At 49.3% G+C, this 14400-nt stretch overlaps 1 protein-coding gene across 2 annotated transcripts; it reads left to right on the top strand.

Moving 5' to 3' along the window:
* Positions 1 to 1602: 1602 nt before the first annotated feature.
* Positions 1603 to 13752, top strand: SLC2A2 (solute carrier family 2 member 2). 2 transcript variants are annotated; one of them, XM_030495358.1, is made up of 12 exons: positions 1603 to 1728; positions 2370 to 2465; positions 2980 to 3248; positions 3771 to 3895; positions 4684 to 4799; positions 5928 to 6090; positions 6951 to 7138; positions 8124 to 8228; positions 10079 to 10180; positions 11063 to 11266; positions 11465 to 11702; positions 12389 to 13752. In XM_030495358.1, exons 1-11 carry the CDS (start codon positions 1696 to 1698, stop codon positions 11654 to 11656), a joined length of 1593 nt encoding a protein of 530 aa, XP_030351218.1. In that variant the 5' UTR covers positions 1603 to 1695; the 3' UTR covers positions 11657 to 11702; positions 12389 to 13752. The 2 variants fall into 2 exon arrangements, with proteins under 2 accessions (XP_030351218.1, XP_030351217.1); XM_030495357.1 differs by having other exon boundaries at positions 11465 to 13752.
* Positions 13753 to 14400: the final 648 nt, after the last annotated feature.

Genomic DNA, 14400 nt, shown 5'->3' with positions numbered 1-14400 from the left:
TCAAACTGCCTCCAGTAGGCTGGGAAGAGTAGGGGGGCAAAGCATCATCCTCTCTTAGCTGGGAACCCTTGACAGGATGGGGATCCCGGAGGGGGACATCGGTCCTGGCCAGGAGTTTCACAATACCCAGGAGTTTCAGTTTGGGATATCGGGTCAGGACCCTTCCTTGTTTCCCGATTCAAACTTGAGTAGCCTGTTAATAGTCTAATCCTGTCAGCCCCCAGCATGGAGGCATTTAACCACAGTGCAAAGAAACGGTGCTTGTAAATGCCTGGGTATCCACACACAGCAAGCAAACAAACACGATGGGCAAAGATCTCGGCTGGAAGGACAAATAGTGAGGAAAACTTCAAAAAGCTCAGCTGGAATGCAGGTGCTGCGCCTGGAATTGATGTCTGCATTAATGCAATGAACTTACCTCCAGTAAAGTAAAACTTTAACTGGCGGAGACCAGTGCAAAGATTAGTGGTCTTGCGCTCATCTTCATTTTTTTTCTCTTCCGCTTCCTCTGTAGAAAGTACATTTTGTGCCCATGTGAAGCCTGGCTGACTGACAGCATCACCCAATGAGTCTGTAGCTTGCGCAGCTTGGCAGCCGGACCCATCAGGAGCTTATCTGGAAGGTAATGGCATTAATCAGCATTAATCACCTTCTCAGCTGATTCAGACTTTGGCATGCCTCCTATGGATGCCATCATCCGCCCTAAGTCCTGCAGCTCCTCTCGTCCATGACATCAAGGACAGCAAAGCCTGCACCAGAGTGAGACCAGCTCAGACCAGCTTTTGCAGATGTGCAAAGTTCATGACTACCGAGCAAACTAAGGCAAAGGGCTGTGATGTTTGACAGCATCCATAGTATCTGCTAGCATCGGCAGTATTTCACAGCACAGCAATTGGCTGGTGGTGCTGAAAGGCTCAGCACTTGTGCTGTTGCGAGCTTTTTACCAAAGCCATGAAACATTATTTTAATATTCTGGGTAATTTTGCTATGTTGTATCTCTAAATCCATATAGAACTGTCTCCTCTCAATGCTCAGGATGCACAGGTGTGTGCTCGCATTATAGCTCTGCATTGAGGGGGCTGCGTGCATGCGGGTACGTATGTATGGAGAGACCTGCACACATCTGTGTTTATCTGTGTTTGGCTGTGTATGTTATATACACACATAAATATACTTTAAAGCAGGTGCCAAGTGCTATCTAAATAAAATGCTCTTAGTCATTTTCTAGCTTCTTTGCTACATATGCTGGAAAGGGTTCTTCCTCTTAACTCAGCAAGAGGTTTGTAACGTAGCTCATAAACCCAGCACAGAAGCCACGAAAAGGTGTTGAACACCTCAAAATAGGTTCCCAAGTCAGCTGAAGGACAGCTCCAAACCAACCCTTCAGCTGGATCATTTGAATTTCCCAGGTCCACTCTATCACTCTATGCCTTTGCAGGTCTCCCATTGTTTCATTTGTCCCCAAATACGGGATTGGTAGCTGCTGCTCTGAGCCAACCAGTGGCCAAATAACGCATGGAAGGCTTGGGTTTCTCATTAACTCCAGAGTTTATATAGTCCCATCTCGCAGAGCACCAGCCACTGCTACTGCCTGCATCCCAGTCCTGCTGTCCCTCCTTCCCTGCCCAAGCTCTCACACCGCTTGGCAGCCCAGGACAGTGACTGCTCCCGGGAGGACAGCAGAGGAGCTGCGGGATGGACGGGAAAAGCAAAATCCAAGCAGAGAAGGTAACCATGAATTGGTGACACTTTTGTGCAAGAATTTCCGCAGGATCCAGCACTAAGCAACGGTATTTAGTGCTTGCCAAGACCAAAACCAATTAAAAAAATCCCCTTCCTTAATTAATTGCTCTTTGATGTCTGTATTCTGAGCACAGGGGCAGAGGGGTCAAGGGGTTATTACTTCTTTTTAAGAGCTCTGTCGGCTCATCAAATAATTTGAACTGTGATGGAAGGAAATACTACCTGACACAGCACTGCTGAAAAACACTATTTTGGTCATTTTTCCCTCGCTGATCTGCTTCAGGGGTGGTGCTGGAGATGGGGCAGGGCACGTTCCTGCTGCTCCTGTGCTGCTGTACCGGGCAGAGCTCCTGCTCGCCGCCAGCACCAGGGTGAGCCCCAGCAGCACAGTAGAGACAGCCCCAGCACAGATTGCTCTTTGGGGCAACTCTGCTCTGCCCTGGGGGCCTGATCCTGCCCACCCCCAGGGAACTTCCCTTCTCCTTTGGAGCCAGCCAAAGTGCCTGGATGCCCCTGTCCCAGCCAGCTGGGCAGCAGCGTCCCTCGGGACAGAATGGGTGCAGCCCCCCCAGGTTTGGGCAGGGCTGGGACAGTGGGATGACGCTGTTCTCTGCTCTCCTCTCCAGCACCTCACAGGAACACTGGTTCTCTCTGTCTTCACCGCGGTGTTGGGCTTCTTCCAGTATGGCTACAGCCTGGGTGTCATTAACGCCCCACAGAAGGTAAGACGAGCCCCTAAGCCGTGCACAGCCAAGGGATGAGGGCTCCAGGGCAGCCAGGGCTGGTCTGTCATGTGTAGAAGCCCTCAGGAGGGCTCTGTCCGTTCCCCAGCCACTACCTCCCACAGTACAAAGCCCCCGTGATAAGGCAACGGGTGGGAAAACTGGGAGGACCCCCGCTGCCACCCCCCAGCAAAAGGAGCAGGGCTTTGCTGTCAGGCTGCCAGCCCCACTGCAACACGGTCCCTGTGCCCAGACTGAAGGACTGCACCTCTCCACAGGTGCTGAACCCAGACATCCGGGGAGTGGTGTTGGAGGAGGGGGATACTCCATGCCTGCCCCTGTGCTTCCTCCCCACGGGGGGTCTGAGTGCTGGGGAGCTGTGGGGGACCCCAAGATTTCACCCCTGCAGAGCCTGTTATGAAAAGCTTTTCCTGGGGCAGCAAAAGAAACAAAACCGGGGTCGAGGGTAGTTACAGATTTGAGCTGACGGCGTTTTCCTCTTTGCCCATCATAGGTGATAGAAGCCCACTACAGCCGCGTGCTGGGCATCGCCCCCCTCGACAGACATGCCACCAATGCCTCAGGGGAGGACGGCACCGTCCCCAGCACGGAGCCCTGGGCTGGCACCCAGGGCACGCTCGCACCTCTGGCTGACACCGGCGAGGACCTCACCACCTCCCCGCACATCCTCACCATGTACTGGTCCCTCTCCGTCTCCATGTTTGCCATCGGCGGCATGATCTCCTCCTTCACCGTGGGGTGGATCGGTGACCGGCTGGGGAGGTGAGAGCACCTTGTGTGCTGTGACCCGTGTGCCACAGCCCAAGCCTTTTTGTTTGACTTTTCCCCTAGAAACATTTCTTCCCTGTAGAAATACCATTTGTGTTATTTTCCCAATTTGATTCTAAACACACACACACCAAAACGCAAACCTCTGAAATACTGCTCCAGCCATCACAGAGGTCTGGCTTACAGAAATCCTCAGTTATAAATCAGATGTTTGGTTGCAACTTTTAGCACTTTGGACAAGCAGCTGCCGAGCAGCCTTGATTAACTTCCCAATTATTCCTCCCTTTCTTTCCATGGAAAAAGGGAGAGGACAGCATCTGACTGGCGTTGGCACAGGATGTATAATATGCTTTTAGCTACCCTGATTGCATCCCTGCCTGATATTTTTCAGTGCTTGCGATCATTATTTTTAACCCTGTAGTGCTGATTAAGCCACTTCATAGCTTTGATTGTATGTCGCCATGCCTGATTTGGCTGAGAGGTGCCAGAAGGAGCTGTGCTCGTGCTGCCTTGCAGGGTGAAAGCCATGCTAGTGGTGAATGTCCTCTCCATCGCTGGGAACCTCCTCATGGGGCTGGCGAAATTTGGGCCGTCTCACATACTCATCATCGCCGGGAGAGCAGTCACGGGGCTGTACTGCGGTAAGTCCAGGCAGGGTCGAGCACTGCAGACCAGCCCCTTGGCCGGGTGCTCGGTGCTGGGTGCTCCCGGGCTGCAGTTCAGAGTTTCCTGTATTTTCTAATCTTTTTAGTTTGTTCAGAAGGGGTTTCACAGCGTTTTTCCGGAGGAGTTTCCCTCTTTTCCCTATGTCTCTCTTTCTCAATCCAGCCTCTGTCCCAGAAGCATTTGAGTTGGCTTTATCATGAAATTGGTTTATTTTACGTATCCTAGAAAGCAGCGACTCCCTCTTCAGTATACCTCGGTCTTGCTGGTGGCTGTTGTAGCAGTATGATATTAACCATGCTGTTTCATGGGTTCCCTAGACAACAGTACTATCTAGCAGATAGTACAGGAGCACTGTACATACAGGGGATAAGATAGCAGGCAAATAACATGGAATTACATTCGAATTAGCTTAGAAATATCAGCTTATCATCACCGTTACTGGTATGCAAATACAATACTCTGAAGTCTGAAGGCAAGTTTTCAGAAAGCTCTTTGCTCTGTGATAACTTTGCCCAGTGGATGATCTCTGCTCCATGCTCACATGTGTGTGTCCAAGTGTAAAGGCTCCTCGGCTTGGGGCTCTGAATCCAGGGATATCCAAGCACCATTGCAAGAGGCGTGGTTCCCAGCCAGGCACGGGAGGCTTGGTGGGATGTGGGAGGCAGCACACAGGCTCCATCCTCCTTTCCCGCTTGGGAAGCGGTTTCTGCTGGTTGCTGAGCTGTGGTCCAGAAGAGGTGACACCCGTGTGTGCTCGGTGCAGGGCTCTCCTCTGGACTTGTGCCCATGTATGTCAGCGAGGTCTCCCCCACGGCCCTTCGAGGAGCGCTGGGGACGCTGCACCAGCTTGCTATCGTCACGGGTATCCTCATCAGCCAGGTAAGCAGGAAAGCGCACGAGCCCAGAGATGGTATTTCAGAGATTAGGGATACCCGTGGTACACAGGGACGTCACTCACCAATCCACCCCAAACTGAAGAAGAGTGCAAAGCAATCTGCTCTAATGAGGTTAAACTCCTACCTTGAGTGAGAGCTGCCTTAACAAAGATAACTTCTCATGAAACGAGAAGTACTTCCACAAACAATTTCTCCCTTCCCCTAGGAAGTTTTTGTAAGAATCTCAGCAGAGTCAGGCTGGATCCTGAACACAAGATCTCTAATATTGAGGTAATCAAGAATGGCTTCATCAGAGAAGCAGGGAGCCCAGTGTCCCCCTCAGCATTGCCCACCATGGCAGGAGTCCCAACTATGTGACAGATGGGCCACGAACCAACATATCCAGAAAAACTTAACATAACCATGAAATTCATCTAATCTGATTTAGGCAAAGACTATGGACAGACCACGGGTTAAAAAAAAGCTCACAAGGTAGGTCCTGCAGCTCCACTGCCTGGGGAATACAATGCTTTTCAAATTATGGAAGGAAAAAAGTTATAAGGGCTCACAAACCACCTTGAGCACCTTTTTCAGTGGTCAATAATCACACACTACAGTAAAGCTCAAGCCATTTAGAGCCCCGGTGCTCAGACTGTGCTGGTCACTGGCCGGGCACCTCGGGCACTTCTACCTGCGTGAACCTCTACCCACGCCCTGCCCCTTTGTGGAGTTGCTTAGGACACATATGCCCATAAAACCTCATAAAAAACCCCAAGACAGCAAGGTCTGAGGAGAAAACATTTCACCAGCATGCCTGTATTTGCTGAGCTGTTTACACAGTGGTTCTGTCCAGGTACAGGGCTCCTGCTGGTGGCATGTCCCAAGGAGGACCGAGTCACCGCAGGGTGTCCCACAGCACCTGTAAGCCAAAGTCTTGCTCATGACATTTTATGCCATCTGTTCATTCCCTCCTTGTAAGTGTGTATCATAACTAAAGAAATCAAACTGTTAGGACTGAGAACTGGTATTTGCTTCTAGTCTTCTTCTAAGTTGTCAAAATGCCACAGTGGTCAGTCGCTTTCATTTTCCAGGGTGCAAAATAAGCTATTCAAACATGCCTCAATCATTCCAGGTCCTTGGACTAGACTTTCTCCTGGGCAACGCTGAGTTGTGGCCCCTGCTCCTCAGTCTGTCTGGTGTGGCTGCTCTCCTGCAGTTCTTCCTGCTCCTACTGTGCCCTGAGAGTCCCCGATACCTTTACATCAAACTGGGGAAGGTGGAGGAAGCTAAAAAAAGTAAGACACATTCTGGGCTTGTCTAAAGTTGTTTTTATACTATATATAGTATTAAACACAGAAGGAAAAGCACAGCTGAGGGCTCACACATGTAACTGGTTATAGCTGCTCCATCCCACACAGCACATTTGCAGGAGGGATTTCGGACACCTGCAAATAGTCACTGCCTAAGGCACGCTTGCTTCTTTATCGCTGTGGGTGGTGTAAGCCTTAGCCTGTTACGCCTTTCCATCAGAGAAATGGATCGTGGAGAGACAGCAGATGCCACCCCCAAAAAACCCATTCAGTTGAAGGGATTTCTACCAGGTGTAAAAATAAAAATGGCATCTTCTAGGGGACAGCTGATCTCTCTTTCCTTGGTGCTATTTGCAACTACACAGCAAATCCACAGCTGCACCTGCTTATGCATCTTCCAGCATGGCCCTCCTTAGCTGGTTCCAACCATGTCTACAAGGATTAAGAGCTGTCAGTGGTAGGATACAGCTGAAACCGAGGTGAGAGCCCAGGATAAGTAAACCAGAGCATAACCACACTCTTGGAGGCAGAGCTGCCTGCCCATGCTCTGAGCTGCTGAAGTACAGATTAGCTCTGGACCAGAAACTATTGAGATATGTCTGCATGGGACTAATAAGCATTGCTGAGGGATGAGGCTTGACTGTGGTGTCTCAGAACTGATGTGCTGCTGGCGCTTGCCAGCAGACACACCTTTGAAACTTGATGTGCCAAAGGAGTCCTCGGAGCAAGAGGACACTGCTGTCCATCTGGCTGGATTACCCTGAGTTTTGGTTAGAGAGATTCTTGCCCTTACTCAAATCCTTATCTATCATTGAAAATAAAATCTCCATCTTTTTCTCCTTAAGATTTGAAAAGGCTCAGAGGAAACTGTGACCCGATGAAAGAGATTGCTGAGATGGAAAAGGAAAAGCAAGAAGCTGCTAGTGAAAAGAAAGTCTCAATAAGACAGCTTTTCACCTCTTCAAAGTACAAGCAGGCTGTCATTGTGGCGCTGATGGTGCAAATATCTCAGCAGTTCTCAGGAATCAATGCGGTGAGTCTCCCAAAAATGTTTGTCTTTAAAGAAATCCACACTGAGCATGAAAAGACAGTGCTGGCTCCATCCAGACCATGCCAGGATAGAGAGAAGGCTTTCCTGTTACTGCAGTAGGCTCCTTGGCCACCACCATCAGTGCTGAAGGTGGACCTCACTGCCAAGCCTGGCTGCAGCAGGGCAGGAGAGGAGCGCATGGGTATTGAGCACAAAACCAGCTGGCTTGGTGGGTCCATGCTGAGCTCCCCTGTGAGCCTTCACCTGAGTTCAGCAGTTTGCTCTCTTTAACTACTACCTGCTCACCCCAGGAACCACAGAATCGCTATCTTCTAGCAATTTTTAGCTAGTTTTTGCATAGCCTTCTGGGATACCAGAAATCACCATTTTACACCCAGGAGCATGAAGCCTCCTTTTCAAAACCTTCTCAAACCTTTGAAAGTCTGGTGGCAACTTTACAAAGGTTGAGGCCTCTGTCCCACTGGCTTTCAAAACCCAGCTGCCCTGCCTGGAGGCCATCTGCAGACCCATCCACCAGCCACGGGGTAAGCCACCCATTTACCTCCTGCCCTCAACCTCCACTGGAGGTTATTCACCTCCTTATTCTTCGGGAGAAGGGAGAGATTTGAGTCATTCCAATGTAATGAGACTATTTAAAATTAATGTAAAACGTGATCATATTAAGTTATTTGTCTCTGGTGCTCAGTGCTGGTGATCTGGCTCTCAAGATTAAACTATATGAAAGAAAACTGTTTTAAATGTGCAAATGCATTAGCTCAGGAGGAGAATTTCAATAGGATTTTTAACTCCCTTGGGCTTCTTTGAAAGTTTCAGCTTTAATTATTATAACAAGCCATTAAAAGTTGAAAAATCTATTCATAATTAAATTACTTCACATCTCAGCCAAGCAAGGGAGACTCTTCCCTCAAGAGAACAAAAAGTTCCACCAGCCCTGTTGCCTAATCCTTCATCCTAATTATTTTGATAGATCTTTTACTACTCTACAAACATTTTCGAGAGAGCTGGAGTTGACCAACCAGTTTATGCAACCATTGGTGTTGGAGTGGTGAACACAGTCTTCACTGTTATCTCCGTAAGTAAATATTTCTACCCCCAACACTGCAAAAACATGTAGGCTACAGCATGGTTTCGAACCATGATTTTATCCTGGAGCTGGGATTTGCAGTTTTGCGGGGCTGACCCTGCACACCTTTCAGAAAAATCATTCCCTGGGCAAGTCTTGTTTGAAAAATCAAGTCTTAAAATACAGCCCATTGCCATCAAACAGCACTGCTGAATGCCTCAGTGAGTGAGAACAGCATCACCATGTTCAGGGAAGCTCTGGTAGCTCAGCATTTCCCCCCACAACAGAAGTTGCCTTTGAGACTCAAATTCTGCAGGTCCTATTCCCCTTAGGGCAGCAGGCAGGGGATTGGCATTGTGATGAGGAAGCCAGCAGTTCACAATCTCCCTCTTACATGTTATCTTTCAAATTGTTTCTATATGTACATAGCACCTGCACGAGTGATATCCAAAGGCTATTCCACAGTAATAAAAATAATCTAGCACCTATCCTCATTGTATCTATGCAGCGTTCTGCAGCAATAAAAGGATGGTTCTGTTTTCACAGCCTTTCCCTTTGTTTGTCTCTCTCCTGAGAGTACTAACACAATTCCTATCAGCAGGCAATTATTTTTGTAATGTGGGCATTAATATAAGATCAGGAAACGCCAAGCCCATTTCCCTCACATCACTAGAGAGACTTACTGAGCAAATGACTTTTACCCAACATGAAGCAGGACTAGCTGCAAGGTAGAAATACACAGCTTTAAGAGATCTTAGTCCAGCATGCATGAGATAGGAGGTCTTGGGGGTGAACCTGCTTTAGAGGAAGTCCATCACAGGTCCTGTACAGAGGAGAAACCATGGTTGTGAAATGAGGCATGGAAGTGGGCAGCTGGAAGAGATCTTTTTCCAGCTCAGAAGGTCTCCTGCAGTTCAATCTCCACCCCAGCACTGTGGTACTTGCAGCCTGGAGCATTTGCTCTTTGCTTCTTTTGGCCATGAGCACTTAAAAATTACCTGCATTTGTCAATAAATGACAGACCCCGATCAAAAGGCAGAAACACTGAGAGTGGGGTGGACCTTGGCAAGGGAGAAGGAAGCGCAGAGTCTTGCCCTCTGCAACTTCACAAGTTAGCAGGATGAACAGCCTCTGGCAAAAGAGACTGTCTCCTGGAAGCATAAATCACTTGCTGTAATGCCAGGAAAGGTTGTGCTGATGGCCAAAGGTGTCCTTTCAAGAAAGAGGAAGGAGGAGGCAGCCTCAGAGGCTAGTGCACGGTATCTTAGGGCAGGCCAGACGCACTGTCCTCTGGAGTTACCTGTATCTCCCCATTGGCTGAAGTGATTGGTACAGACTTAGATGTCGGAAGTTGGGTGAGATGGCTGGTGTCCACCAAGAGGAGCTGGAAAGGAGCAAGCTAAGCCTTGTGGCTACCAGGGAAGCAAAAGGAGTCTGGGAGCAATTGAAGAATAAATCCTGGCACACGCTGCTACAGGACTATCCCTGTTCTAGAAGAGGCAAGATGAAATGGCCCATGACGTGACTTGAATTATGCTACATTTTGAAGGCTGCTTCCAAACTAATGCGGAGCTGGGAAGTTTATTCTTCCTGGGAAGGAACAAAAAAAAAAAAACCAAACGAGCTTGTAAATCATGAGTTCTGAGTCTATGTGGTTTTACCTTGCCCCTGGCAGGGCGCAGCTCAGTCTGGCTCCCTAACAGCCACCACAGAGTTTTTGACACTTGGAAACCAGCACATAAATCTCTACCACGAGAGCTAAAAGAGCAGGGTGCACTGTGATGGTGGTAACAGGTTGTTCATTGCTAATGGCCATCATTGAACCTCCTGAGAGTGAGCTGCTGCACTTGTTTCTACAGGTCTTTTTGGTGGAGAAGGCAGGCAGGCGGTTCCTGTTCCTGGCTGGTTTGACGGGCATGTTATTAAGTGCTGTGGCCATGACAGTCGGACTTGTGCTCCTGGTAAGGATTTCTCTCCATTTTTTTCTCTGTGATTTGCAAACAAGAGAAGAAAAGCCACCCTTTAGAGTGAATGTTTTGCATTTTTATCTCACAGAAGTTCAGAAAACATTTGTCCTAAGAAGGGGCATTCAAAGTGGCCATAGCTGGAGTTATCTCTGGTTACAGCAGTGCCTGAGGACACTGCACTTTTGGCCCTGAGATACCCAGTGCTGCTAGAAAGGACCTGTGTCCCCTGTCCCATCCCTGAGCTCGCTGACAACCTCAGCTCCTTGCACAGCAGCTGTGCTATTCCTATGGCACAACCCCATGCCTGCTAAGAAAATCAGGGCATACCTCCATGTGCAAATGGTGTGTGTCCTAAACCCTCAACTTGCATCGCCCTGGCTTGGTGCAGGGACACTACACTAGCATCTTGTCTTTGTTAAAAAAGGGACAAATTATTCCTTCTGACACCCAGGAGAGCGGTCAGGGTGTGAGACATGGGGCAGAACAGGCAGAGCATGGAGCCAGCCCCCAGTCAAAGTCAGTCCAAACCTGTCAAGATGTAAAACCAAATAAGGGGTGGCCTCCTCTACTGAACACCCTGGTTACTGAAGACACAACCATTTTGCCTCTTCACAGCCATGCTGCAGGCAAGGAGAGGGCTTGAAGGTACAGCTGAGCCGATAGCTGCGAGCTCCAACATCCCTCTGCAAGAGGCAATGCTGGCACCACACAGCCAGCCAGTATCCACCACAAGAGTTTAGAGCTTTAATTATTCATGTCCAGTACCCACTTGCCTGAATAGAAAGAAATATCTGAAAAAGAAGCCTAATTAAAGCAATTAGTGATAGTTAATGAGAGTCGTATTAGGACTGTAACACCGAGCGCACCCTCTTGCAGAGCCAGTTTGCTTGGATGAGCTATGTCAGCATGGTTGCAATCTTCCTCTTTGTCGTCTTCTTTGAAGTCGGGCCTGGCCCCATCCCTTGGTTTATCGTAGCTGAACTGTTCAGCCAAGGCCCGCGCCCCGCTGCCATTGCCGTCGCCGGCTTCTGCAACTGGGCCTGCAACTTCATCGTGGGAATGTGTTTCCAGTACATAGCGGTAAGAAACCCCTCTACAAATAAATGACTGGCACGACCCCACTGCTGGGCTCCCAGAGTAGCCCGGCAGGACGTGGACTTGCCGCCTAGATCTCCACCCCTAAGCCCCGCTAGCACCTCAGCCACCCAGGGTAGGAAGGGGAAGCCGTCCCTGTGGTACTGATGATGGTGTCCCCTCTTCTCACTTCACCTGCTGCAGGATCTGTGTGGACCCTACGTGTTTGTGATCTTCGTGGCTCTGCTTCTAGTCTTTGTTCTGTTTGCATACTTCAAAGTACCGGAGACAAAAGGAAAATCCTTTGAGGAGATCGCAGCTGTGTTCCGCCGCAAGAAGCTCACAGCCAAAACGATGACTGAGCTGGTAGACCTGCGAGGCAGCGAGGAAGCATAGACATGGCCACACACCCAGAAAGGACGGAGCACCTGACCTCCTTCAGGTGCTGCAGAAAGAACGTTGGGCAAAAGTCTTATTTCACAGAAATCTTGCAGCTGGCAGACCAGGAGGACCCATCCATTGGATGCCTTCTGGCTGCCGCAGCTCACACCTCTGAGCCACAGGTGCCAACCTGGCAATTTCCTCTGAAACACTCGGTACAACTGGGCTGCAGGACGAGCCAGGGAAAGGGCACGAAGAATATGTTACATGTGTGCCTTCATGACCCACTGGAAGAGCGCAGCGGGATGATGATCTTATCAGTTGGCAAAGAATTACATTGAACAGGGTCATCACTCAGCTGGAATGAAGGAAAGAGGGCTCAGCTGATGCTATAGCCTCTTTGTCCCGTGCTTGCTGCTTCCTTCTGCTGAGTGATCTGATGCACTCACAAAACAACAGCTAGTGCAGGTTGTGGCACAGCCGCAGCACTGACTGCCTGAGGTACTACAGAAAACAGATTGAGCAAACTCCTCCTTACTCTTGCCTGTGCAGAGGAAGAAGGTGAATCGGTTTGGATGTATCTCGCTTGCTTTGCTATCCGTGCATTATAGAAATGCTGTCCAAGCTCCTAAGAATTTATCAAGTCACAAAGTTTTTTAGGAAAATCTTAGAAACTCTGGCTGGGCTGATGTGCATTTTTCTTTTCTTTTGTTTTAACCAGACTATTTACCTCCTCTTTCCTCCTAGGAATCACTTCTTCCCTCCCTTATCCCTGCTGCAGCACAAGACAGCACATTGCTGACTACACAACAGCCTGGGCTCTCCTTTCCCCTAAGCCAGGAGATTCAAGTTCCGCTGCCACCCCTCCCATGGTGTGACCATTGCCAGGTCACCTCCCCTTGCTGCTCCTCCTTCTCCACCCTGTGCATCTGCCTTCCCTTCCTTTTGTACGATACTTAGACCTGCGGGCTCCAGCTTCAGCCGAGGCCTTGGGCTGCCTGTATTGTAACAATAAACAATGACCCAAAGAGGAAATGCGTACTGCGGCATAAACTGGAAGGTGCCCCACTGCTCCGACCCCCACTTTGCACCCACTTACGGTTTTGCTGACTGTATTTGCTTCAGCCAAGGCGGCGTGCAAGCAGGAGGTTGTGTCGTTTCTATAGCCTTGTTTGTGCTCGGCTTGCTTTTTTATGAGGTAGTTTTATGTGACAAAATCAAGCTTTCAAGCTGCAAGGATTTTTCTTCCCTTTTGGTGGGACGTGTAGGAATCATTGTAAAAGCCTGCTCTCTGTTTGCTTGACTTCTAAGATTTGCATGTTCCTTGTTGTAATACCAGGTTACTTTCTAGCAACTTTGTCAGGATAGAAACCCATTATTTATTCAGAGATAAACACCGCCGTTGCTCAGTCACTGCGAGCTCACCACAGCCACCAGTGAAGCAGTGGCCATAACATAACAGAGGATCAAGCAGAATGAAAAGCATGAGAATAGTCAGGCCAAGGAGGACTATAGGCTGCAGCTATGGATTTGGTTTTAGGGAAGGTTTATGCTCCTTTCCATGTGCCCAAACTTCTTTCCTCTGTAGACTTTACTCTCTTGGTATTAAGGCCCCAGAGCAAAGTCTGGTCCCTTCCAAGTAACTAGCAGTGTAGCCACAAGGCCCACTGGGAAATTGCCTGGTGCTGGTCTGTGCACTGAAGCAGTGAGATTGCACCAAAGGCTTTTCTGGAGTCACTGCTGGGACTTAACCAGAGGAGAACTGGGTCAATGCTGTCATGTACTACGTCAGTGGGGGACCTGGGACTGACACAGGGCATGCAGGGCATGTAGGAAGTAGGGCCTAGGCTGCGGTGCATAGAGGAGAGCAGCAGAGCTGGGGCGCAGGCTCTGGGTCAAACTGTCAGTCTGTGTGCTGCAAACAGGTCTCCCCAGGTGAGACTGGCTGAGACGACAGGCTCAGAAGCTCTCCACGGTGTCTGCTACAGTTAGTTAAATATTATAATGGGCTGTCTGAATGTGGAAGAAGGGGAAAAATAAAAGAGACGTGTTCTTGCTTTCGGCAAAGTTATCTACGTCTGCAACATAAAAGTGACAATGAACAACATCTACAACATGTGTTGGCTTGTGCTTGTTGAGGTTTGAATTTTCTTTTTTTCCTTCTGTGTATATCTCAGACGTATATCCAACTCCAGATGGGAGGTATTTTCCTGGCAGGACATGTTTGCTCCACAGGTGTTAATTGCTGTGCAAACCCTCAGCTAAATGCCTTTGAAATGGATGGTCCAGAGGTGAGACTATGGAGCTGGAAGGCAGCTCTGGAGCTGGTGGAAGCTGGCTCTGCATTGGGAAAAACCCTCACTAGAAGTGTGCCAGCATCTAACCCCAGCTGTCTTCACTGCCCACCTATAAAACCCCACTATAAATGACATCTCTGCTTGCATGGGCACTGGTGCAGCTTAAAACTTGGTTCTGGGGCCTCTCTAGGCATGATAGGCATTTGGGGAGAGATGGGGCTGAGGCAGATTTGATCCTGCTCTGAGGACAGAGCCAGGCTGCTTCCCTCCAGGAGCAGAAGGCTGGGACAGCAGGGGCAGGGTGGCAGGGAGGGTGCTGGCACTGGGCCCCTGGATGTCCCCTCCTAGGTCCTTGTGAGCCAGCCAGTCCATACAAACAGAATGGCTTGAGCTACAGCCACAGAGTGGTCACACGGGTGGTTTAACATGAGAAAGGCTGTCCAAAACGGCTTCACTAAGCTT

The sequence above is a fragment of the Strigops habroptila genome, chromosome 8, assembly GCF_004027225.2.
Source record: "Strigops habroptila isolate Jane chromosome 8, bStrHab1.2.pri, whole genome shotgun sequence".
Lineage (NCBI taxonomy): Eukaryota > Metazoa > Chordata > Aves > Psittaciformes > Psittacidae > Strigops > Strigops habroptila.
The sequence above is the reverse complement of the archived record's forward strand: the minus strand, read 5'-3'. Positions and strand labels throughout refer to the sequence as shown.

What these genes read in the sequence shown, in the direction of transcription:
- SLC2A2 (XM_030495358.1), top strand. Translation starts at nt 1,696, where the DNA reads ATGGACGGGAAAAGCAAAATCCAAGCAGAGAAG. An exon ending in GCAAAATCCAAGCAGAGAAG is followed by an intron (nt 1,729 to 2,369) that starts GTAACCATGAAT and finishes TCTCCTCTCCAG; the next exon opens with CACCTCACAGGAACACTGGT. An exon ending in AGTCACGGGGCTGTACTGCG is followed by an intron (nt 3,896 to 4,683) that starts GTAAGTCCAGGC and finishes TGCTCGGTGCAG; the next exon opens with GGCTCTCCTCTGGACTTGTG.